Source organism: Fukomys damarensis, unplaced genomic scaffold (assembly GCF_012274545.1).
Source record: "Fukomys damarensis isolate Sample0158 unplaced genomic scaffold, DMR_v1.0_HiC HiC_scaffold_7, whole genome shotgun sequence".
In the NCBI taxonomy this organism is placed as follows: domain Eukaryota; kingdom Metazoa; phylum Chordata; class Mammalia; order Rodentia; family Bathyergidae; genus Fukomys; species Fukomys damarensis.
Genome location: NW_022900919.1, coordinates 27,867,098 through 27,893,647, shown reverse-complemented (window position 1 = coordinate 27,893,647; position 26,550 = coordinate 27,867,098). Strand labels below are relative to the sequence as shown.

Sequence of the window (26,550 nt, the reverse complement as noted above, 5' to 3'; positions counted from 1 at the left end):
CCTCTTTTTTCAAAATTTATTTTTATTTTTAACTGACAGATAATAGTAGTTTATATTTATGTAGTAATAATAGTATATCAATTCATGTATACCACAGGCAATGATCCTATCTGGGTAATTGGCATATCTATCATATGTCACCAAACATTTATCATTCCTCTGGATTGGATACATTCAAATTCCTGTCTACTAGCTATTTTAAAATATCCAATTAATTATTATAACCAGAGTTACTCATCTGTGCTATAGGACATTAGAAGTTCTTCCTCCTCCTACCCTTCCCATTTACCCAGTAACCACTTAACCACTTCTTCACTTAGTCCTTAAGGCTTATATGTTTTAAAAGACCCTAACTTTTGAACACCACAAAAACTTGAATGGAAAGAGACCAGATTGTTCCAACTCATTTCCTCAGGATCACATGAGAAACTTTAGCTACTGTTAAGAACTATAGGCATCAGAGGTAAATTGGAGGTGGGAAAATATAGCCCATCATGACTCCTGCAGAAGCTGACAGTCACCAGCCCAAGGACAGTAAGAGTGGACTCTGAGGGTAAGCTAAGGGAAAAGACAGAGAAAATGGCCTCTGAAAAGTGCGTGTGCCTGGTTGACATGGAGACAAGCTAACCCCAAATGGGCATTTTGCTCATTTGACATCACGTTAGCCAGAAAAAGGAAAGAACTGATTTTAAAAATTTTCTAGCTGATTTGTTCAGTTTTCTGAAACATTCTCTTAGTTCACTAGAAATAAGCTGCGTGTCATTATTGAAGTTAGCAAAATTCATATCCTTAAATACTGCAGTCAGATGGCAGCAGCAGTATTTCACTGCAGGAGTGAACTCATGAGATGTGGCCATGAGATGTTCTCTGTCCTGCGTGTGCCACTCTACTGCTGAGTACTTACTCGTTCTGCTGTCCCTTCATCGACGGTCCCCCAACAGTGTGTCTTGGGAAGCCACTTTTGAGTGAGGAATGAGCAGGGCAGAGTTGAGAAATTGTGATAGTCAAGTAGTGCTCATAAACACGTCTTAAATCTTCATTTAGCTGTATATTTAGTAATAACATTTTGTTTAAAATGATTGCATTAAGATATATACATGTAATTTGCTTTTTCGTGGAATTGACTTAGATTTAATAAAGACAAATATGAATTTTGATATAAGTACTGGGTTGATTAAATTCTCCAATCAGACAGACCTTTTTAAAGCATTCTAAAGTGCTCATAATTCTCTATCATCATTACAAAGATTATGTACACTAAAAATAGACTGGCATCAGTTTACGGATCCCTAATCCCTAAGAGAGGAAATCGTTTTCTCATTATTTTCCCTAATTATTTTAAATCAGCAATCACCATAGTAACCTACTGCATATTTTGTCTTAGTAGTTTAGCTGGTACTTGAACTGAATTTTATACATCATTTGAAATGTAGTGAAATTGAAGAAATACAGTTTTCACCAACACTGCCTACCTGTGAGGACTAAAACCACATCTTGGAAGCACAATTTAGAAAAATCTCCCTCCCGATACTCTTGAGCTACACTGGCAGACTCAGCCACTGCACTGTGGTTCCTGGAAAATCCATTTCAGGCCAGGGCAGGAGCCTCTTTTTCCAGAAAATCTGGCCATCCCGTTACCTGGTAACTTAACAGACACACACTTTGTTCTTATATTATCTCCATGAAAGAAATTACAAAGTGCATTTAGTCTCCTCTTCAAAGGACACCAGAAGCAGCCCTTGCACACATCCTGTGCCCTTGTATCCATCCCAAGAGCCACGAGCTTCTGGGAGAGCTGACGTGAGACTCAGTGGCAGCACCCAAGATGCTAGGATGGAAACTCCATGCCTAGCGGAAATACATAGAGTGGACTTGGGATTTTGTTAGTGCTGACATGTTCCAAGTACACCATTCTTTGTGGTCCTCAGCTGCCTCGCATGTATAGTGACATCAGCAGGGACATGCCTTCTTGTCTTTCATTGTCAGGCCAGTGAGTCAGCCCTGCATGCTGTTCTTACCAGGACAGGGCCTCTTCAGCCCCCCGGGCCCAGTGACAGGTCTGACAGGTGTTTCCCTAGGGACGCACCCCACCAACTCCATCTTCTATCTTCTCCTGGGTGGTGGAACCCAGATCTGTCTACAGTATGCATCTGCCCAGGGGGCCTGGGACAGATGGCACATGGACAGGGATCTTCAGGGTGGGTGAGGCTCAACTGGTGTGTCCTCTCCCCAGTCATGTGCATCTGTCTTCTGAGTGTGTGTGGGAAGCAACTCAGGAGGCAGAGAAGGGCTGCCATGTGCTTGGCCTGCCCAGGGCCCTGGCCTTCTCTGCCATCCCATGCCTGCCAGGGCATGGGTCTCCCTGGGCAGGGGAGTGCAGTGCCACCCTGTGAAGCAGAAAACTGGCACCCTGTGGTATAAGTGGTAGTGACTGGGCAGGAGAAGACACAACTTGAGACATTTTCTTGGGATTCACGAGTTTCCTGCACCATATCCAAGACATTCAGGCATGGACCTGAATTACTGGAAAACTGCAATCTTATGAGTAGATTGTGTACATTTGGTTCTCACGGTGTTTGGCTAAAGGAAGTTCTTGGCTTAGGCATCTGTGTATACAGAGGAGATCAAACATACACAGTGAATGTTTAAATTTTTAAAACTCGATCATTGTAAAAGATATTTTGTCATGAATCCCCCTCAAAATACTTCTCCTCACTTAGAGTACACTCATCCCATCGTTCTTGCCAATCTCTACAGCAGCTTGGAGTCTTCTTTCCTGGGCGTCTTTACAAGGTGTGACCAAAAATATAATAAAAAACGTGAACGCTGCTGCTGAGTGCCATCCAGCAGAAAGGCAGGCTCATAAAAACACGATGCTGTGTCCACACCTACCTTAGTCACTGCATCTGGCACCAGGTGACTTCCAGCTCTTTCCCAAAGTCAAAATGACCAGGAAAGGGGAATGTTTTGAATCAATTTAGGACATCAAGGTGGAGAAGACAGCACAACTAAAGACACTCAGGAAAGAGGACCCCAGAGCTGCTGCAGAAAGTTGCATGGAGGATGGGATACATGCATTGGAAACAGTGGGGGGCGGTGTCTGATGGAGATTACTGGCAGCTTGTCGTTTGCTCTAATAATTTTTTAAAAATTTAAACAGTACTGTACTTTTTGACCAAACCTCCTACATCATTCCTCCAAGTACTTCTTTTAATAAGATTTTTAAAAACCATAGCCGCTGGGGCAAAAGCAGAAAGAAGCACCATTGGCTCTGATTCTACACCTGGGGCCAGCCAGCTCCAGAGCACAGGACCCATGGTTGCCCTGGCCACCTTCTTGGTGCCGAGAGCAAGCCACATCCTGGGATCCCAGGCCTCAACCGACCCTAGCAGAACACCCTCTGGTTATCTCACAGCCATACGCCCAAGGGAGTGCCCGTCATTGTCAAGGTGGCAGGAGCTCCAAAAGTGAGCTTCTGCAGCTTTTCCAGGGAGCAGGAAGTCAGGTTGTACTGGCCACTTGGTGCAGTGAGTGTAGCCTTGCTCAACTCCTTAGTAGTTGGAAGCTGGGTACAGCGGTGCACACCTGTAATCCTGGCACTCTGGGAAGCTGAAGCAGGAAAAGTGCAAATCTGAGCCCAACCTGGGCAACTCAGTGACTTAGGAAGACCCCATTTAAAGGAAAAAAAAAAAAAAAGATCCAGGGAAGTAGCTCAGTATGAAGGCCTGGGTACCACATACACACAAAAGTATGGCAATAGTTTGAGTCTTGCAGGCTTTCCACAAAGATACTCCTAAATTATTTTTTTAAAATATGGAAATATTATTCCCCAAAAAGTGGGATGGGGAACTAGGTCTCTAAGTTTCTATTGGTTTTTCATCCTTTTTGCTCACGATGTGGGCTATGAACTAGGGTGTTGGCCAGACATGGAAGCTCACTAAATGTAGGCAAAAGTAGGCCCTGCCCCAGCCAGTCTCCAGGACAGACAGGTACCTGTCTTCCAGGACTGTGCAGAATGGCTTCTTCATCATCTCCTGCACAAGCCCCCCTCCCCAAGAGGGACAGATCCCATGTTAGTCTCCTCCAGGACGTGGGTCTCTGACTTCTGGTCCACTATTTCTAAATCCTCCCTCATCCTATTCTGAGGGAAAGACTCTGTTAAGAGCATGAAAAGGCACTGAAAAGATGGGCAGATGACCCATGGGATGATAGGGACTGAACGCAGCCCTGTGGTGTCCTCATGACTCCCTGGTGACAGGAGAGATAAGACACTTGGGTTCACAGGGGGCACTGACCGTTGCCTTCCACTACTGGGGAACGTTTGCTCAAAACATAATCCCACCAAAGGAAGAAGTCTGAGGTTCCCCAACATCGACTCATATACCCTCCTCTGGGTGAGCACACCAAGGGAGGAAGCCTTTGTGGTCCTGCCGGATGTATGGAGCTGCAACTGGTCTTAGCTCCTGTGACTGGCTACAGAGTTCCACACAATTTCCAGTAGGGCTCTTGTTGCTGGCAGCAGCATCCTAGTGCCAGCAGCTTAATTAGGGTTTTTATCTTTACATTTGTCTGAGGACATCTGAAACCTTCAGTGTGGCCTGTCACTAATTAGGTGACTAATTAAATAGCACTTCCTTGCTGATCTCAGTGCCCAAGCCCCGTGATCAGAATGGTGTTTATAACTGTCTCATCCTGTGGGTTTCTGCCACAGGAACTGAAGGCCATGTGTCCCCCTTGGTGGCCTGCTTTGCAGGAAGGCAGAAGCAGAGTGGGGACTAGGTCAGTAACACCTGCCTGGCTGCCTTCTGCAGAGCCTGGGGAGCAGGCAGCAGCTGGAGGAGGAGATGGGGCAGGTCGCTTCTTGCCATACTGACATGTGGTGTCCCAGTGGGATGGAGGCAGGGGCTGCTCTGTTGGCTGGGGTGGAGCAGGGGGTGGGGCACAGAGGCTCAACCTCCCCCCGTCCAGAGTGACTTGACATTCAGTAATGACTGGGAACACCACTCAGGGTCACTAATCGCAGCTGGCGTCCTAATTTGATTCTGATATTTAAATGAAATTAATATTACAGTCTTTGCATTTACTGAAATTATCCACGCCTGCTCCTTTTGGAGTAACCTTTTTTCAAGGAAAGCAATCCTTCTGAGGCCAGGGTAAGCCTTTCTTGAGGGGAGCAGCCACCTTGTTGTCATTTTGTGTGGGCTCTTGGCGTTTCTGTGGTGTTCAGGATTTGAGACAGAAAATGAGTTCTTGGGATCACACAAAGGGCAAACTGAGTAGCCGAACTGAGCTGTTTCCTCACCCACTGGCTGTCAGGTCATTTTCAAATGATGGCTCACAGGCTTACTGCCGCAAGTGACTGAGATCCGTCCTGTCCCTCTGCAGAATAGGAAGCTGGCTCCCTGTTGCTCTCCTGGTGGTCGAGGTCTTCTTCCAGTGTGCGGACCCAGCTCCCGTGGTCCAGAGGTCCAGCAGCAGAGAAAGGTGGCAATTTAGGTGTCCAGGTGACGAGAGTTGCCACGGCATGGACAGGAGTGTCCTTGCCATCCCTTGGTTGCCTTAGTTTGTTCTCTTCTTTTTCACCAGGAGTCTTAACAGTGGCCCTTTACCAAAGCATGTGGCATAGACAAGGGAGAAACGAGGCTTAGATCAGGTTTCATTGCCTTCCTGTCATGTCAAGTGGTTTTTTAGGGATTTTTTGTGGCACTAAGGAGACCCTGATTGTCCTTCACTGTCAAAAACCTTTATTGGAGGAAAGAAGACATTTGGGGGCAAAAATAGCAATTTATTTCTACTTTGGGACAGAGCCAAGGTTAGATCAGTAGTTTCCAAACTATGATCTGCAAGCAACCCCTTCAGCATCACTTGGAAGCTGTTTAAGGACCTTGGGTTCTACCCCACAAGGACTATACCTGAATCCCAGTGACAGGGGCCAGCACTGGTGTTTTCATACCCTCAGGGGGACTAAAGGTTATGAAGGTCTGAGCACTGCTGAGACTGCTGAGCCAAGGTGCGGGGTGTCAGCACTCTCCAGGGGAGCTCCCCAACACCTGTGAACCCTAGCCTTGTGCTCTGTGCAATGAGGACAGTGCCCAGAATCCCTCCCTGTGCGCTGGTGTCCATCAAAATGCCTGGGCTCACTACTGATTAGCTAACACCTCCTACTAATTAGATTTGCACAGCTGAGTGCCCAGAGGGAGCTGAGCTGAGCCCTGACTGTCACGGGCAGCGACTAGGGAGATGGTGACTTCTCTGTGTGGAAGACCCTTTTTCTCCTAAAGAGCGGGGGTAAGCCAGAGGTGTTTCCTGCCAGTGGCTACATCTGACACTTTGTGAGACATTGTCTCCATGTCTTAGTTCACTTTCTTGTTGCTGAGACACAATACCCAATACCTGTAATTTAAAGGAGGAAAGGTTTGTTTTGGCTTATGTTTCAGTAGTCTTGGTCCTTGCATGGTTGGCTGGCTCCAAGGCAGGGCAGGATGGCAGAGGGATGTGGTAGAAGAGAGCAGCTCACAGCATGGTGGACAGAAAGCAGAGAGCCAAGGGAGGTGCCAGGAAGGGAGGAAAATCTTTCTGGATCACACCCCCAGTAATCTACCTCTTTTAACCAGGCCCCACCTCCTAACAGCAAGTGAGCTATAACACCTCCACAATCCAGTCACCTCTCCAAAGCCCTGCCTATAATCACAGAAGGCATTTGGGGGACATCTAGGCATAAATCCTAACACTTGGAGTTTGGTTAAAGTAGCCACTGCCTCTGCTTAACATCTGGAGGACCAAGCAAACAGCCCAACACTCTGGCGTGTTTCTATTTTACAAAGCTGCTAGACTCCAGAGCATATGGGAGGGGTGCACTTCCTGCTAGTTCTCAACCCACACAGCTCCCTTGTGGATCATGGATAGCAGTGCCCATAAGGGCCCCACCATGTCTTTCTAAGGGCTCCAGTTGACCATCATGGCCCCGTGGGCCACCAATACATGTTTCTTGCATTTTTTCATTTGTTTGTTTGTTTGCTTGCTTGCTTTTGGTACTGGGGATCGAAGTTGGGACCTTGTGCTTGCAAGGCAGGAGGCAGCACCACTGAGCTAAATCCCAGCCCTGGCCACCAATACATGTTTCTGATGACCTCCTTTTCTTCCTCCCCCCTTCCTTGCTCCCTCTCTTCCTCTCTCCCTCCCTCCTCCCTCCTTCCTTTCCTTCCCTTCCCTTCCCTTTTCCTTTCTTCCTTCCCTCCCTTCCTTCCATTCTTCTTTCTTTCCTTCCTCACCACCTCCTACAGTTTCCACCACCTCCCAACAGTGTCTCAAGCTAGCAACCAGTCCTTGAACACATGGGCCTGAGACATTTGAGAACTCTCTGGAGACTGAGAGTTCTGTGAGACCTGTGTGAGACCCAAACCAGGCAGCCCACTCCTGGGCCCATGACTCTGGAAAGCAAGTTTACCTATAACTGGAGTCCTTTAAAGATGACTCCTTTCAAAGAAATAATCCAATGCTGCCAACATAGTAAGGTATTTGGGGGCTTGACTAAAAACCACTTTGGATTTCCCCTTTTACTTTAACTTATCACAAAGAAAATTAATGTGAATCACTTTCCCAGGCATTAGGACAAATGTATAATCTCTCTGTAAACAACAGAATGTGAAAATTCTACTGCAATTCTGTGCCTATTGGCCATGTAGGTGGGGGTGGGGAGGGACACTTTCAGAGTCCATACTCCTGGGGTTACATTTCAGTAGGGCTGGGGTGGGCTCTAGGACCAACTGCCTGAGTAATTCTCCCATGCAGCTGGGCTTAGGAAGTATTTATGTAAACATTTCCTCAAAATTGGTGGTCTTATCTAGGGAAGCTATTTTCCCCTCTAATTGTTCATCATATGTAAACTTTTTATGGGTTTGTTTTCCAAACCATATTTTCTAATTCTTAACAAATCATACAACTTCTAAGTCATGTCATTACAATGAGGCTTATCAGGCCTAATTATTAAGATATCATTATCCTGATATAGCTGAAGTCATTATCCCACATTCCTGGTATCTACATACTATATTGGACCCCATAGAAAACATTTTGGAAATCTCCATGCTTAAATTATCACCAGTGAGAATGGAGGCTCAAGACAAATATCTGCCAAACAGAGGAGTCTGCCCATATGGTACTAATCAAGCTTTCCTAATAGCTATTATTTGCCTAAAACATAAAACTCTTCTTCATCCTGCCCCACCAGAAATGATGTCATTCCCTTTTTAATTCCCATAATGCTTTGTTTTTCAGTCTTGGGAACTGATTGGTCTGTGTATGTGTTTGCCATTTCTTGTGTGCAAAGAAGATTTCTGTCTTGTCTTTTATAGCTGCCATCTTGATATTTATACCTTGGTTAGGCTTAATAAGCATATGCTCAGAATATAAATGTATAAAGTTGTACTTCATATATGTATTAAAACAACATTAATCATTTCCCATAAATCATAAAGAAAAATTCAAATTCATTTTTGTGTGTTTTGCCAGACCTCCCAAATTGTATTCCCATTCTTTCAACTGGTATTTCAACCATGACACCCTTTTGTTTCTCAGTAAGGATTCTTTTGCTCATAGATCCTCAAGCTTTTGTTGGAGATCCTAAGTCCCCAAGTCCTCCCCTAAACCCTTGCCCTGGCCACCATGCTTGCCTCCTACCCGGTCCTGAGAACTCCTTGGAGCTCCCAGGTCCCTCCTGTACTCGGGCCTGGTGTGGTTCCAGATCCCATGACTTAGGACACAGCTTGGACTCAGAGGAGGTTTAAGAGACCTGCTCTTTGTCTGTTTGGTCTTGGTCTCACATGGTTCTTTCAGTGACTGATAAGGACAGGGAGCTCTCACACCACCCCCACCCACCCTGGGTGGAGCCAGGCATTCAGAGAAGAGAGAAGTAGGGTTGGGAAGAGGGACTGGCCTGGGCCTTGCCCCAGGGACCCTACACCCTCTCCAGGATGAGCTGCAGTCCTCCACCCACTCCTGCTCTTCAGACTTCTTTGATCTCCCCCTCGAGGCAGTAGTGTGGCATTACTGACAGCTCTGTAGCCATGCATGCAGCCACCCTGTTATTTTTACTGGCAGACATAGATGAAATAATTGGCTTGAGATGTGTCAAAGCATCTCATTTGTGATCTAAAAAGAAAAAAAAAATGCAGCTGAAGAAAGTTAAAATTTTTTCAGGGAAAAATTGGCAAATTCTCTTTATCTGCTTTATTTTTCAGTCAATATTTTGTTCTGATTTGTTTTGCCCTGTATTTTTCTTCCAATGGTAAAAGTTCACCTAATTCCTGACTTTCAACCCCCTACCTATAGCACTGATTGTATCACTGAGTGATATTATCATATCTTTAAGTTGAAATTAAATCTGAGTTACTCTTTGATTAATAAAATATGCAGTCAGTTCAGATATCTACCTGGAGCTAGGATTTGCTATCTTCAGCAGATATTTTTGTCACTGTTTTTGGAACGATTTAAAAAGCAGAGGTTTTAGTAAATTAAAATGAGACATTTAAATTACTTGAGGAAATTATTTTTTCTCTACATTATCAATTTGTTCAAGTAGAAGTATTAATGAAAGCAGTTAATTAAATTACATGATGTGGCTGCCTTTGCCATGCGAAAAGAAAGAAAAATGAAAAATAATGAGCAATTGTTTAGCACATTCAGGTTTCTACTGCCCACAAGGTTAAGGAACACAAAAAGTTTTATGTTTCTTTTTCATATTCACAATAAATTGGCGATGTGACCCCCTTCATTTGAAGAATAAGGATGTTCAGACCTAGTTTTGTAGCTGTCCTCCTGCAACATGGAATGAAACGCAATACCTTTTACTTATTTCCCTGGATACTCTAATCCTCCCTGCTTTGCAAGTGTCTTGGAGCAGTTCCTCCCTTGGTCTCCACAGCAACGTGAAATCCCCGCTGGAACCATTTGCTGGGCTTGCAGGTGCACTTGTTTAATGTTTCAGTGGCCGGAGCGCTGCACTGCAACTTTTTTTTTTTCACAATCTGGTGACCTTTCATTTTGGAGCAGAGGCCTCGTGACAGCCTGCGATATTGTTCTTAAACACGGAGCCCGCACCATTAGATCAGAGGCTTGTGCCTTCATCTGTGATCTGTTTGTGCCACTCATGTAATGTTTGCTCAAAGCCACACTGTACCCTTTGACCCCTGTCTTATCTGCCAGAGCTTTTGGAATATTCACTGGTGGTCAAATGTAAGATCTTGACCATTGCATCTCTATGCAGTAGTTCTCCCTGGGAAGAGCTTGAATCTGTTAGAACGATACATTTCAAACGCCATGATTTTGGACCGATACACTTTGTGATAAATTAAGGAATTACATATTTGAATGTTGCCACGCCAGATTGCAGAGAAAACTGTCAGAGCAAAAATATGAGGTTGTAGAAATAAAAGTGCTGTTGGCATCTTCACATAAAGGCATGGAAGGCTGGGGACCTTACATGGTCAGTGTTACAAAGGCGGTTAGGAGGCTAGGTTAGGCCCTGACCCTAATGACCTGATATACTGAGATAGTGATTTTGACTTAATATTTTGCTAACAAAAAAGGTAACACTCACTGAAAATACACTGTGCAGTATTATAAATATTTTAGATACCATTTCACCTAATCTTTACAACATCCCCTATGAAGCATCAGGTCCCACTATTCCCATTTTATAGGTGAACAAACTGAGCCACAAACAAATGGTTTGTGCAATGTTAAAACCTAGAAAGTGCGTGAGCTAGGAGTCTAACCAAGGCAGCTTGACTCCTGAGCTCAGGTAGTGAGCAAAGATGAGAATTTGATTTAATTTAAAAATAAGTTTCTAGTAGCTATGTGGGAGAGGGGCAGAGAAGAGACTGGAGCAGGGACACTAACCCTGAGACTATTTCTCTAGGCGGAGGTGAGCAGCAGTTTGGCATGGTGGCACACACCTGTAATCCCAGCACTTGAGGAAGCCGAGGCAGGAGGATCACAAGCTCAAGCCCAACCTGGGGAACTTAGTGACGTAGTGACAACCTACCTCTAAACAAAAAAGATTCTGGGGATGAAACTCAGTGCAAAGGCCCTGAGTTCCATCTCCAGTGCCAAGAGAGAGACAGAGACAGAGACAGAGACATAGAGAGAGAGACACATCTGGGCAAGATGAAAGCGATGGAGCAGAGTGATCAGTGTGGGAAGGAGGGTTAGTCTGAGAAGTAGAGAGAGAGACACACCTGGGCAAGATGAAAGCGATGGAGCAGAGTGATCAGTGTGGGAAGGAGGGTTAGTCTGAGAAGGGCTTCCAAATCCTAGCTGGAGAAGTGGCTCCTTGGCTGTGGTGTTGGCAGAGACATAGGAGAGGGACTGGGGCTGCAGTCTAAATTGTGAGTTTGGGATGACCTGGAGCATTTAGGAATTAGATTTATGCCTCCAAAGAACTCTGAGGTCCAGGTCATAGATGACATAGCCCAGGGCCATGGGCACATTGCCTAGGAAGGTTGGTGACAGAGAGATGGACAAAGGAGGCAGGAATGGTTGAAAAAGAACTGAAGACAGGAAGCCAATGTTGTTGCAGGCAGCTGGCAGTGTGTCTTGGGGACCCAGCTCCTGGGGAAGGGGCACCTTGGCCACAGCCTGGCCTCCTGTCTCCTCCGTCCCCACTCCTCTGGCTCAGGGTCAGCAGTGGCATCTGGCAGTTCCTAGTTAACCCCTAGCCTTCTGGGGTTCCACCACGTGCACATGTGTGTGCACCTTACCTGGCTCCTGCAACTGTGGTCCTTCTCTGTTCCCTCCCCGCCCTTCCTGCATGAGTCAGGTGAGTGGGGACCTCTACCTGCCTCCCTGTATCCTTCATACTTTGCCCTTGGCGACAGACCCTGAGGTAGTGTGGTGCTTTGAAAAGGCCAACTCGTGCATTTGAAACACTCCGTTTCCCCAGCCCCTTCACTACTCCACCTGGGCTGTTGCTGCATTCTGCTAACACAAGCAGACATGTCCTGGGGGACTTCCGGAAGGCTCCCGACAGCAGCCTTCCTCCTGTGGAGCAGAGTTTGTGCCAGGCTACCTGTTTGGACCAGGCCCACGTACTGGATGGACCCAGACACTAACCAATAGGGAGTTTGATCTCAGTAACTGAACTTTGCAGCCAGTTAACTAAGCTGTAACCGCTTGACCAGCTGATTGACAGCGTGGTGTCTTGGCCTCTCTTCCGGTGTTCTCAGAACTTGCTCTGCTTCTGGGTGCTGCCTGATCAGCAAATCATCATTTCTTCTTTGCTTTTCTTTGCTTGAATAAATTCTACTCAGTGTAATTGTCCTTAGGAACTTCTCCCTTGAACACACTCCCCCAGTCCTCCTTCCTTCTGCCTGGGATGTGGGTGTGATGGGCGGAGCTCCTATGGACTTTGGGGGGATCTCACTTTGGCCCATTGAGACAGCACTGGACTGGTTTATTAAGCAGCATTGCAAGAGGAAGTGGCTGGTACAGGGCTGGGGGTGAGGGAGGAGGAAGTGACATATTAGGAAAGGTGAACCAGGAAGTGGAAGGATGCTCCTGTGGATGGAGAAAGGATAAAGAGGGCTGCTGGTGGCTGTCTGTGCTTTCTTCTCCCATCCAAATACTAATTGGGCCTGACCCTGCTTAGCTTCCAAGATCAGATCTGGTGCGTTCAGGGTGGTTTGGCAGTAGACTATGCTTTCTTTCTGATGCAGATGTGCTGACTGAGAAGGAAGGAGGCAAGAAAGGCTAAGAGAGGAAGCCAGAAGCTTAGGTAAAGGACCAGACCAGGCACTCCAGGAATACAAAAGGAATCAGCTGGGGCTGGAGAAAAGAACTGGAAGCTGGTTCTCTTATGTGCAAAATTTCAGCAAATGTCTCCCCCTCACTATATCAATATGGAGGATGTTTTTTTAAAAAATCCTACTCCATCTTTAGGGAAATTTTCTAAGTGTAAATAGTATAATTCAATAAAATTCACTGTGGTAATTTAGCAATTTAAGAGTCATTTGATCCATGTCATTATATAATTCAAATTATTCCATACTAAAGGAATTGCTTTTTGTAGTAAAAGCTATAACTGCATGATCATTAAGCCCTCTATTCACACAAAGATGTAAAAAGGACCGGTGTGGAGCTACTATTAGTGTAACATAAACCACACTTGATCACATGGGATCCAAAACCAGAAGTTTTAACTGCTCCACAGAAAAATACATTTTATTATCCATGTTCCCCATTAGACGTAGTAAATCCAAAGCCTGTCATTGGTGTGCACTTGAGGCTGAAGCTGTATGTATCTGGGGTTAATTGTGACCTTTCTGCTAGTTGGAGGTGTCCAGAATTTTTATTCTTATTAGTGGATAAAGTGTGCTCAGTTTTATTTGTATCAAATAAGAATATTCATTCTTAAATGACACCCATCCTCAGAGACTTTTAGAGCAAAACCTCTCATAATATTTAGCTGTGTTTAAAGGTCATGTGCAGTTGGGTTTATTGCACTGCTGGCCCGAGCCATCACCGAAAGTCTCCTGTTTTTAGTGCTACTTAACAGATTGTCAGTAAATTGATAGCATTTCCACATTTGGAAAGCTTCCAGGCTCCTCCTGGGAAGGGAGGGCAGGTGTTCTCCTCTGGCTTGGGGACGGCTCCTTCTCTGGCATTTGGATGATTGAAAGGGAATGTGTGAACCAAGGAGAGATTTTTAGAAAAAAATCTTTCTCACCAACCAGGATCCCCTGAAAAAAAATCCACTCACTCGTACAGTTTTGCTGACTCTAAGCAGAGGGCAAAATTGCAGCAGAAGTACTTTAAACCCTGAGGGGCAAATACGGAGTGAGTCCTCCAAACCTCCACTTAGTGTTGGAGGCCTAACCACCCCCCTTAGAGAGGGTGTGGGGCGTGGAGAGGGTGCTGCTTGAATGGAGTTAGAAGGTATGAATGTCGTGTCTGGCCCTGCTGTTTATGAGCTTTGTGGTCTTGAACAAATTGCCATTTCTAGTTGATGTAGTGGCCCATACCTATAATTCCAGTACCTGGAGGTTGGGCAAGATTACAAATTCTATCCCAGCCTGGGGCAACTTGGCAATTTTGCAAGACTTTGTCTCAAAGTAAAAAAAAAAAAAATGTAAAGGGGTTGGAGGCAGAGCTCAGTGCAGAGGCCCTGGGTTCAATCCAAGCCTCAGTAATGCCAATTCCACTTTGCTGCTGCAAAAAACCCCACTGTTTCCAACACTGATTTTCTTACACATGAAATACAGGTAGCCTGCACCCCACCCCTCCATAAACTGCCCTGAAGATGATGCCCATGCAGGTGCCTTGGGGTCTGGAGAGCCTGACGCCAGTATAAGGTGGATTTTGGTCTGAAGTCCTCTAAAATTTTCTCCCGCTGATGCTTTGGTATCTTGATGGGGATAACCGTGTGTGTCTGGCGGTGACAACGCTGAGGTTGCCATGTGGGCATAGATGATCTCAAGGGCCCTGTGACCATTGTGTACAGTGGGTGCAGAACTGGCCCTCAAAGGTATGGATTCAACCAACTGCAGATAAGAAACATTTGGAGGGAAATTTTTAACAGTACTAAACATGAACACGCTTTTTTCTGTTTCATTATTCCCTAAACAACACAAATAACTATGGAAACAGCCTTTACATTGCACTTGGTATTATAAGTACTGTAGAGATGATTTAAAGTGGAAGGGAGGGCCGGGTGTGGTGGTACATGCTTACAATTTCAGCATCCAGGAGGCTGAGGTAGGAGGATCACCTCGAGTTCAAAGCCAGCCTGGACTACATAGTGAGTTCAAGGCTGGCCTAAACTACATGGTGAGGCCCTGTCTTTAAAAAAAAAAAAGAAGGGCCCGGATTTATCTCAGTGGTTCCACCACCTGTTTTGCAAGCACAAGGTGCCAAGTTCAATCCCCGGTACCAAAAAAAGAAAAGGAAGAAGAAAGTGGAAGGGGGAAGGTTTCTGCGGGTAATACACACACTTTGCATCACATTTTTGCTTGAGCATCCATGGATTCTGGAATCCATGGGGAGTCTTGGTACCTAGGACCCTCAGATTTTGAGTGACCACTGAATAGGCAAAGGTTAGGTGAGAGCCAGGCAGCCTAGACTGACAAGCTGTATGGCCTTGGCAAATCATTTTGCCTCAGTTTCACCTGATACAAGGAGCAATCAAAAGTTACAGTGAATGTTTACATTTCTTAAAAAATAAGCCAGGCGTGGTGGTGCACGCCTGTAATCCCAGCACTCGGGAGGCTGAGGCAAGAGGATTGCTGTGAGTTTGAGACCAGCCTGGGCTACATAGTGAGTTCCAGATCAGTCTCAACTACATAGCGAGAGCATATATGTGGAAGTCAGAGTGCCATTAATCCTCCCTCAAAATTCTCCCAGAACATTTATCCCATCACTTCTGTCACTTTCTGAAGCAGTCCTGGAAGTCCTTTTTGATGAGTATGATCAGAAATTCAGTGAATGGAGCTGCCAAGCACCACCCAGCAGAGAGGCAGGCTCGTAAAAATTTGATACCATGTCCTCATCCTTTTGTAGTCACCAAATCTGGGACTGTATGACTTCTGGCTCTTCCCCAAAGTCAAAATGACCATGAAAGGGAAATGTTTTGAATCAGATGAGGACATTGAGGCAGCCAGGACAGAGTAAGTGAAGACACTCAGGAAAGAGGCCTTCAGAGCTGCTGCAGAAAGTGGCAAGAACCATGGGATAAGTGTGTGCACCGTGAGGGGGAGGCTTCTGAGGGAGTTTATGGTAGTGCACCTTTTACTGTAATAAACTTGGAATTTTAAACATTCACTATAGCTTTAGCTCACGCTTTGGAGACATAGCCAGTCACAGTGCTGACCTCATGCCAGCGGTTGGGGACTAAAGGGAGGTGACACATCCTCAGAGCTGGCTGTGGTGGCAGCTGTGGTGGTCGTGACTCCCTTTCTTAGAAGTACTTTGACTTCAAACTTTGTATTAATTTATACTAAATTGACTCCCCTCCTCCCAAATTTGTGAGTTTTATCTCGGTTTACTTTGAGAAGCAAATTTTTAAAAATTAAACAGTGTCTGCCATTGGACTGTGAGTAGCCTCCAGAATTTTCTGCCATTAGCATCTCCAAAGCTATCTTCCCCCCAAGCCCCCACCCCGTTTAAATGGCTCTATTTGAAGGTTTGTGTGAAAAGAGTTGCTAGCATCAAAGAAAAATCCAATAGTTAGATGACACATAAAATTAAGTTAAATTGAATTATAATGAGCATTCACTGAATTGGCCTTAACCTCTCTTTGTTCTCCTCCCACCTTTTTTTTTTCTCCTTAGCTCTCACCTGAAATTTAATAATCTCACCCTGATTTCAACGCATGGACTCCCAGGAAAAAAACTTCTGGACAAGGAAAAAAGGAAGTTTTTAGCAAGCGAGTACGAATTCTATTTGCTTTTTCATTTTGAGGCCTGAATGTCCTAATTTGTGTGCAGTCTTTTTGATTCTAAATAATAGATTTCAGATTGGACAGGGAAGTGCGAGAGCCTTTTCATCTAGAGTTGGAGCATTGCTTAGGAAATACAAGTGCAGCCTGTTGGCCCAGAGTGGCAGGGTTCAGCCACCACCGTGTGTCTGTGAGAGGACTGTAATCCCTCTGTCCCAACAACGGGGGTGGAGTTGATAGACTTGGCCACCCCACACTTGCATTCAGAAGGACACGGCAGGGCAGTGGAGCTTGTGACTGCACTTGTGCTCAGCAGGGCACTTCCTTGGGGCTTGGGTTTCACACTCCTCTTGGTAACCAGGGCTGACCACACCAGTTCCCAGAGCTTTCTTCTTTCCATTCCAGTCAAACTGTTTGACAGTATTTGCGCTGGGAAGTACCATGCTATCAGCACATAGCTTTCATTAATTTTAATGTCCTGTAGCAAAACACAGGTACAGAAATCCTAGCTGCCCAGCCTCTAGAAACAATCTTCCAGTTTTTTTTTTTTCAATGAAGAGAAAGGAAATTTTCCCCTCTGGGTGGAGAGGATGGGGTTCATTTCAGAATCTGCAAGGAAGGAATCCTCTTACCTCTGAAAAAGACTTGCTTTGCCTCCAAACTGTGAGAAAAACCTTAGCTTCCCTGCCAGAAGATCCAGGCTCATCTTCAACGAATGCCTTTATCAGACTATAAATTTGGGGTTGTTTTGGAAAGTTCTCATTACACATGACAGTGCAGTAAAAAGGACGTGGATTTGAGCCAGAAGGATGCAGATTCAGATCCTGTCCCCTGCCACTGTGGGCCTGGGGCACAGCATTTCATTGCTCCGAGCTTTGGTAATTTTGAGTAGTTGTGAAAAGTATAAGATAATCCTGGTTTGCTGCCATTTTTGTTAAAATTATCAGAAGCTCTGGTCAAGGGTGTAGCGTGACCACTCCTCCCTCCCTTTCTCTCTTTGGAAATGACATGACCCCAGGAGACAGAGGCTGGTCTCAGTGGTGTCTGAAGGGGAGTTTGGTTCCCCCAGCCCGGTGAGAGTTCCTGTCTGTCCTCACGTTGAGTGTGGCACAGGAGAGATGGGTGTACAGGACTATGTGGTGTGCTGCTGCACAAGCAGACAAACGTCCCGGAGGGGTCACCAGATGTCCTTGCTCCTGCCCCTGCCTCACTGCATTCTCAACATGGTCACCAGAGCAGCAGCACTGCAGAAATATGATTCAAACCACACCAACTCCTTACGGCCTAGAACCACACTGTCCATCCAATACAGTAGCCACAAGCTGCAGGGGGAGCTATTTAAATTTAAATTTATTTACGTTAAATGAGATGAAAAATTCATCTCCTCAATCACGTTAGCCACATTTCAAGTGCTCAGATAGCCACACATGGCCAGTGGCTACCAGACTAGCACAGCTACAGAATACTTTCATTATCACAATAAATTCTAGAATGTTCCAAGCTTAGATCTTCTCTAGTCCACTTACTTCTCCGACATCACCTTTTACTAGTTTTGCTCTTTTTTTCCACCTTAGTCACGTCAGAAACCTTCACATCCCTCAGACACAACAGGCAGGCACCCCTTGGGCTCTGCTGTTTTCTCTCCCATGTCACCTTTCCCAGGAGGGTGACCAGGACAGCCCATCCCTCTGCAGCCGGTGCTTCCCTCACTGCTCTGGTTTTCTCTAGTTCGTGAAATCCTTCTAAACATTATAAATTCCCTTTAAAACTCCTTCCATTCTTCATATTCTGATTCTTTCACTTATAAACTGGACAAGGGCAGGGATGTTTGCGGCCTTGTTCACTGCTATGTCCCCAATTCCTGGGACAGGGCTTGGCCCATAGCAGATGCACAGTAAATGACAGAGACTGGGTGACAGTTACCTCCACCGAGCCCGCAGAAGACCTCTTGACCCAGTAGAAGACAGAGAGAGACCAGACCCAGCCAGGGCCCTCAATGGTCACCACATGTTATCATAATTCTCAGACATCACAGGCTAAACCGTGACTAGGAAATGGCCCTGCGCCCCAGTAAAGGAAATGGTCACTGGTCATGGAGCTTAGAACTAGCAAGTGCAAATGACATCCGTGAATGTAATTAATAATTGAATTCCTCATTCTAAAGATTAATTTTGAACCTGTTCTTAATCAGTGTTTTGGTTCATTTTTCTCTCCCCAAAACACCTCTGGCAGAGATGCTGAGGATGGCAGCCGGGAGGAAGCTGTGGGAGGGAGGAAATGCAGGAAGCAAGAGGAAGCCACTAATTAGCTGCCCCTCTGCCCTGAGAAATTGAAAGTTAATTGTAATGATCCTTCCAAGGGTATCACGATCAATCTCCTGAAGACCTCTGAGGTCCTTCCCAGTTCTAAAGGGTTCTGGTTCCATTTGGCTGGCTTGAAACTGTTCACCTGGGGATTTGAGCTGAGAGCCTTGTGACCCCTGAACTCGGGCTGACAGCCTTAAGCAAGTGGCCATTTCTCATCCATGCCCTTCTCCAGATACCTCTGCAGCCTACATTTCTACCCTTTTTCTCTCTCTCCTCTCCCCTTCTTATTATCTGTCTCCAGAGTTGTTTTGGTTTTCTTTCCTTAGTACGTGTTTGCAGTATGTACAGCTTACATTCCTTGTGTGGAGTTGGTACATGTACATAACACATCTTTATTCCTTTTTTATTCCCTTTCCCTCGCTCCCTCTCCCTTCCTATTTGAGCTTTAATATCTGTTTCCCTACTTCCTGTTATACTTTATTTTCTTCTTTCTTTATAATTTGAGTTTCTCATATAAGAAAAAATGTAATATTTAAGCTTACATGTCTGTTTCATCTAACATTATGGTCTCAAGGTACGGCCATTTTTCTACAAATAATCTATTTGACCTTCTTTATGGCAACGTAGTACCCCATTATGTGTAAACATTCCATGTTCTTTATCTGTTCATCTGTTGATGGACATATAGGCTGCTTCCAAGATTTAGTTATTATAAGTTGTGCTGCTATAAACATGGATGTGCATAAACTATGGTGTCTTTAATCTTTATTGGAAGATAGCCAGAAGGGGAATAGCTGGGTCAAATGGAATTTTTATTTTTAGTTCTTTGAGGAATCTCCGTACTGATTTCCATAGTGGTTGTACTAGTTTACATCTCCACCAACAATGTAGAAGAGTCCCTTTTTCCCTACGGCCTCACGAGCATTTGTTATTGGATTTCTTGATGCTGGCTGTTCTTTCTGGAGTAAGATAGACTCTCGATATTTTAACTTGTACTTCTCTAATGGCCAGCACTAGAGAATAGTAGAGGACAACTTTCATATATTTCCCCTGCAGTGCTGGGGATGGAACCCAGAGCCCTCCTACAAGCTAGCATTCCACCCATGAGCTACATTCCTGCCCCCTTCGTATTATTTTTGAGTCAAGCTCACGCTTTCTTGAGAAAAACAGTCACACTTCTCTATAGATAGTCCAGAGCACACTGGTGGAGGGTTCTCTTGTCACCAACCTGTAAGACAGTCCCTGATGTTAGACTCTTTAATGCTTACTAACTTTGCTTAGGAAATAATTTTGGAAAAATATCACTTACAGCCTCCAATAGATAGTTTCACACACATGATGGGGGGTGCAGAGAATTAGAGAAGGTCCAGGTGAGTAATCCTATCCAGAATGGATAGCAATCACTCACACAATGACATTTTAAACTGAGAAGTGTCTCTCAACGCAGTGACTATAAAAACGTCAGCCCATGCTAACACTTCCTGTTGGGTCTGAGTAAAGGTTCCTAAAAATTAGTATTCCCAAGCCCCAATTCCCCCGGGACCAAGCTGCAAATTTTAACTCTGAAATGTGCATGCTGACATTATCAACCCTACTGCCCCACTGTCATTAAAAATAACATTGTCTTAGCCTTCCACAAATTTCCCCTGAGAGCTTTTATCTCTGGGCAAATCCTCATAAGACTGATCTCAGTGCACTAACTATATTTAATTTTTGCTCATCTTGGAGGGCTTACAATAGGGACTGTATAACAAATATGAACGACCCTTTGTGTGTCTCCCATGAATGTACAGAATCAGTGAAGTTTCCTGTGTTCCTGTAAAGCTATCAAAATGGCTTTTTAAAAGAGAATTTCATCTCCCTACCCATTATTTTCCTGTGGCAGGCCAGCCCCTGATTTTCTTTCTTTCTTTTTTTTTTTTTTTATATATTAAGAAGAAATTTTCTTGTTTTTAAGTGTTGTTTCAGGGAAAGATACAAAGCACAGAGCTCCCATCTCTTTCACGGCCCCATAACAGGGTCTAATGTGCATCCATTACTAGAATTCTCTTTGTGTGGTGAGACCAGACTCCTGTATGATCAAAAAGAAAAAATATCCTCCCATTACCACTTTAGAATCCTGTTTGCCTGCAAAGAGAGTAAACAGGATTATGTATCATTAATATTATTTCAAATAATATCCTTCCCATATGCATCCCACTTGATAAAACAGCATCTCCTACATTCTCCAGTCTGTTCTTGCAATGGTCCTGGCCAGCGGGGCAAGCTAATTATCCCACATGGAGAGGTAAAGGACCTGGGGGACTCGAGGTCCCAGGGTGAGGGACACAAACTCTGAGAATGGTTATGTAGCCAAAGGTAGATGAAACCTTCCGTGTCCCACCTTAGGCTCTCGGTCTGCACCCAGGAACCTTAAAAGGTCATTAACACAAGGTCAAACCTTTCAGAAAACCCAACAAATGGCCCTCACAAAAGTCTTTTGCTAAATCCCACACCATGAGAAACCCACAGCCGAGTGCTCACAGTCCATGCAACCCGCATGGCCACCTTCCCTGAAGTCACAGCACTAACGTCAACCCCAAGCCTGATGTCTTTAAGGACCTGCTCCCTATAATCGCCTCTCCCCTGGGATTGCACTTGCTGTGAACACAATCCTCTAATTGATATCATCTTTAAATAAAATGTATTTTGCTGTTTTTGTCCAAAGCCATATGTTAATTCTAAGAATGGGACATTTCTTGGGAAATATTAACGAGTAGGGCTGTTACCCCGGCCTATAGGAGTCTTCATCGATGTCACTTTCCTCTTCCTAATTCCCTCTGAGTATGTAGTCAAGCAGGACAATTCAAAAGCTAAAGTGGATTTACAACTACTGTGAAAGTATAAGTGGTTACACACGCATACACACACACACACACACACACACACACACACACACACACCATGTACTGGCCTAAGTCAGGTGGGACAATTTAGCTTTAATGGGAAGATGTCCATTTGTGACTAAGTGTTTCATAACGAAAACCCTCCCAGTATCAGTCCCAGTAAACTCACAGCAAGCGCACAGCCCTGGCCCACTAGGGGACTCAGACCGGCACACCAGATGTCTAATTAATGCCCGCTGTCAGCTGCTCAAATGTCACTTACAGAGCTTCTCTCTTTGCAGCCACTGTTTTAATGATAAAGATTATGCACTGATGTCACTGTGCTCCTGGGTTAATGTGGTGGTGGGCAGAATGACGGGCATAGACCGCGCAGCCAAGCACGTCGTGGTGTCCAAGGACAAAGCCGTGCCATATGACCACCTCATCCTGTGCACCGGGCAGCAGTACCAGGTGAGGCTGTGCCCATGAGGTGCCAGGGTGCGCGTGGAGATGCCACGGTCAGTGTGCTCACTGGGCACGTGCACTTTGGGTAAGAGCATCCTCTCTGCCCAGACAGCCGCCACTCTATATTCATAAAATTTCTCTTTGATGCCCATATCCATGGCCAGATTTGTGTCCTCAAACCCTCCCAGAAACCCATTCCAAGAAAAACATTCTGCTCCCAGATAAAAATTCATAGCAAGTGGGAGAAATGTCATTCTTGGAGCTGTTGTCCTGAAGTATAACACAACTCGCCATGGTAGAATCCAGACACAGCCAGGCCTGCATTTGGGGAAATTAGCTGTGGCATGGTGCTCACATGAAACTACTTCAAACCTTCTGTCAACCCTTATTTTATTTTGTGACTCAGTTATAAAACTAAGAAGTTGGATCAACTGATGTCCTGGTGACCAAGCTTTCTTTCCCTGTGAATAGCCTCTCGAGCTGAGCTACCGCTGCTGTAGGGTGGCAGATTTGAATATTCCAAGACCACAGAGCATCTCATGGGGTCTGGGAAAGTAAAGCATCTGCCCAGTGAGAGGGGATTTTCTTTATAACTCGAGGAGGGATCTTAGTGGGGCTACCTCTGTGTGGTTGGGGACTCATTTGGGGATTTGTAGGTTTCCTTAACATTTCCAAGTCTAGAGGAGGCAGCGCTCGGGCGACAGACATTATTGTCACTGCATGTGCCCGTTAGCACAGAATGTCATGTAAGCAGTGTCCCCTGTTATGGCCACACACTGAGGTCACTTGAAGTGCTTTGGAACACACCTGGCCCAGGCCCTGCCCACAGAGACTGTTTAAGTATGGGTGGGCTGGACATCAGTGTGCTTTTAAGCTCCCCAGATGTATTTCAACCTAAGGCCAAGAATCAACAGCTTGGACTTTCTCTCTCCATTGAATCCCTTATCCATGCCTACAAGCATCAAGCGGACTTTCTCAAACTGTGCAGTGCATTCAAAGCCCCCAAGCACCCCGTTAAAATGGAGATCCTGGCCAGTGAGCTGGGGTGCAGGAGCCTGGGGCCCTGGTTTCTAACGAGCTCCCTGGCGAGGCTGTGGCTGAGACTGCCAGTGAATTGACTGCGCTTGAGTAGCTTGGATGAGCCTCTAATTATTTCTTTGCCTTTTTTTAAAGTCTCACTTTTCAAAAGGCAGAAAAGGATTTTTCCTCCCAGGTTAAAGAACAAAAATCAATCAGGGGATGCCTCATTTTGATATTAGAGTATTCCTTTTCCTTTTAAAAACATTGACCGAGAAAGTATACTGCATCCTTCGGCCTGCCTCCACTCACCCACCCGCCAGCTTCCAGCTGCTGCCCAGGCTGTGTCCTTTGGAAACCAAGCAGAGGACCCAGCCAGCTGTCCAGAGACTCCAGCATCTGCCCATGTGTGTCCAGCTGCCCTACAGCTTTAGTTCATGGCACATTAAGCTCTTGCCCTTTTTACAATGGGAAAAGCAAAATGAAGAAATGATAAAGGGAGTTCCAGTTTAATTTTTCCAGAAGGACAGAAAAATCAAAGGTACATAGATACATAGAGTGGCACAGAAAGGGCAGCCGAATTCACTGGAGACCTTCTCATTTTCATCCTTTCTCTTAATTCTCTCATGGTGTTGTCCCAATTTTGTGAAACAAAGAAAATAAACCTGAAACCCAAAGCAGACAGTCTGTTATAAAGTGTAATTACAATCCTTGACCTCTAATCAGATCTTTTAATTGGCATGCCCTACTCTGAAATATTCTGCTATATGTTTGATATCCAAATACCCATCACTTAATTTTTTATCAGAAAATTCTGTGCACAAGATAAAACTTGAAATTGTGTTGGAGGGATGACCTCATTCTCACTCCTTGGTCTTTTCCAAGCCCTGTTTCCTGAGTGATCAGTTTGAAGGATTTCTGCTATGCGTTGGTGGTTCCCCTCATGATGTGCTAATAGAAGTTTTTCCTTCACCTGCCAACCTCACAGTCTCTATGGCTTCTTCCTTTTGGAAGATGATTTAGCTATCTTGTTTTCAGAACCTTCTAATTTCCTAGTCAACCCTTCCTTCCTTCCCTTCTTCCCTCCTTTCTTCCTTTCTTATTGGTGAGCACATGCCAGCTTTGGAAACCACTCAAGACAGCTTCCAAATGAGATCACAAAGCCACAAGACTCATGGACAGTTCTGGAGAGATGTCTGCTTCATGTCTGGAATTGGGTAGACTCATAAAGAACAAAAATGTGTCAACTCAAAGTCAAATGAGTTTGACATTGACAGGAGAAGATTATGGCATACAAATGATGATGGCTACTGGAAGCCAGAAAGTGGGGTAACTACCTTCAGCTAAGCCAAAGAAAGAGTTGGGGACTCTAATTTATGATCAGCTTGACATGGATTAGTGATACACTAGTCTCCCAGAGGCTCCAGATATGGAGACTGGGGAATTGAACGTGTAGGAACTGGAATAGTGCAGCCTGGCCAACAGCCTGCTGCAAATGGGCTGGGAAAGATAGCTGTCCACACCAGTGTGCCTCTAGGAGTGGAAGAGAGGCATTGCCTCTGTCATTTGAGAACCCTCATTCTGAGGATGGGGTAAGAAGTGACAGTATGAGGTCAAAGCGGTTCTTTGAAACTTGGGTGCATATTCTTTGATACTTCTCCCATCTGAGAAGTGCAGTCTGTCTTTGAAATTGATCAGGCTTGCAACAATAATTTAAGACGTGCTAGAAGAAATCTCTTCTATCCAATTGATTCATTCAAAACAAAACCAAAGAAAAAATTCTCAACTACTTGCATTCTGGCAAAGGTCTGAGAATAAGGGACTTCTGATTGTCTAAAGAGAATGATAGGGGGCGGGTGAGCAACTGCAAAGAGAAATAATATGATCAAATGACCTCTCTTAAAAAGAACAAAAATAAGGCAGGCATTAAAAAGTTCCTTTCTAGCATTAAATGGCAAAAGAAAATAATACCCACTACATAGAATTTTGGAGAAAATGATGATTCAACACTTATCCACATAAGTGTCTCATATGTGAAGATAGAAGAAAGCCATCCTTTTATGCGCAGATCCTCAGAAAACATGTGTGTGTGTGTGTGTTTACTTTTAATGTGCACTCTAAATAACTGAAAAAAAAATTAGAACTTCACAGTAGTATAATGGCTTGAAAGGACAGGCATTCTGGTTTGTACTTTCACTTTTAACCATTGTTTTTTCCCCTTTTATATCTTGCAGTATTTAGATGATGAATTTATTGTAGTTCTCTCAAAGCATTCTTTAACCTTCCTCCAAATATAAATGAATCACTGTGAAATATAACCTTTGGGGTTCCCCACTTAAGACAATAATAAAGGAGAAAAACACAAGTCACAACAAGGAATGTCATGGTTTCAAACTACTTTGTTATACCAAAACTGTGTTTATACTAAAATCAAAATGCAAGAGAAATACCCAACCAAAAATTTGAGAATAGAAAGATAGTTAACAGTGCATGGCAAAAGGCTACATCAGACAAATTTGGACCTCTATTAGAAAAAGCAGCTGTATTACACCCAGCAAAGTAAAACTGGAGAAAGAAAAGCAAACAGCAGAATTCATGATGACCTAGACATCATTGACCCCATTACCTGCTAGATGTGATGTGTGCAAGGTGCAAGGATAGGTCACAGAAACCTGGGTGCAAATTCTCTGATACGTCTTCCATCTGAGAAGTGGAGCCTGTATCTTCTCCCTTGAATTTGGGCCGTCTTGCAATAATAATTTAAGATATACTAAAAGAAAACATTTCTACCAAGTTGATTGATTCCAAACAAAAGCAAATTAAAAAAGGAGGACTATACTCTGGCTTTCTCTATTTCTATGTATGGAGGGAAAGGACAAGCTAAGGAACATCCAGAGGTTTTAGCCATAGAGGCGAAGATTTGGAGTGACTTGTACATCACAGGTGCAGGAGGCAGATTAAGGGCAACCCCCAAAGTTCCTTCATCCTAAGAAACAACCTCCTACCAGCCTGAAAGTCTGCTGCAAAAGGAAATGTCAGCCCTGGTAGGAGATGGGCTCAGGCTGTCCTCATTACTCTCACTGGGGCTGTGAGGGTCCCCGATGGCCCAGATGTTTTCTGGGAACTGACTGTGTCTTCCCTGATATAGCCCTGTGATCACTCCATGGTTGGTGGAGCCTTTATCCCTGCTGTGCAGATGGGAGAACTGAGTGAGCTGAAGCTGAGGTCACTTGTGCCAGAGGATGTTTGCCATTGTGTGCCGGAACCCTGCCTGCCTCATGGTCTTCAAGCCTCTTGCACCCAGGCCTCAAGTGGCCTCCAGTCTCGCACTTTGTGTCTGCCTCATCTATTCACCGTGGTCCCTGTCTGGAAGCCAAGTTGAAGAGCGCTGCCATGGCCCACTGGCCACTGTGTTGTTTCATTTGGCTTTTACAATGGTATTTGATTTTCATTTGAACTACTAAGTAAA

At 44.8% G+C, this 26,550-nt stretch overlaps 1 protein-coding gene across 10 annotated transcripts in view; it reads left to right on the top strand.

Moving 5' to 3' along the window:
• Positions 1–26,550, top strand: part of Cfap61 (cilia and flagella associated protein 61) — a 229,134-nt gene that overhangs the window by 131,159 nt on the left and 71,425 nt on the right. For 9 of the 10 annotated variants that reach the window (XM_010634190.3, XM_019208934.2, XM_010634189.3 and 6 more), the window contains 2 exons: positions 16,323–16,421; positions 21,902–22,070. In XM_010634190.3, coding sequence (XP_010632492.2) covers positions 16,323–16,421; positions 21,902–22,070 — 268 coding nt within the window. Of the gene's footprint in view, positions 1–16,322; positions 16,422–21,901; positions 22,071–26,550 lie in introns of those variants that run through there. The other variant, XM_010634199.3, reaches the window with a different exon arrangement.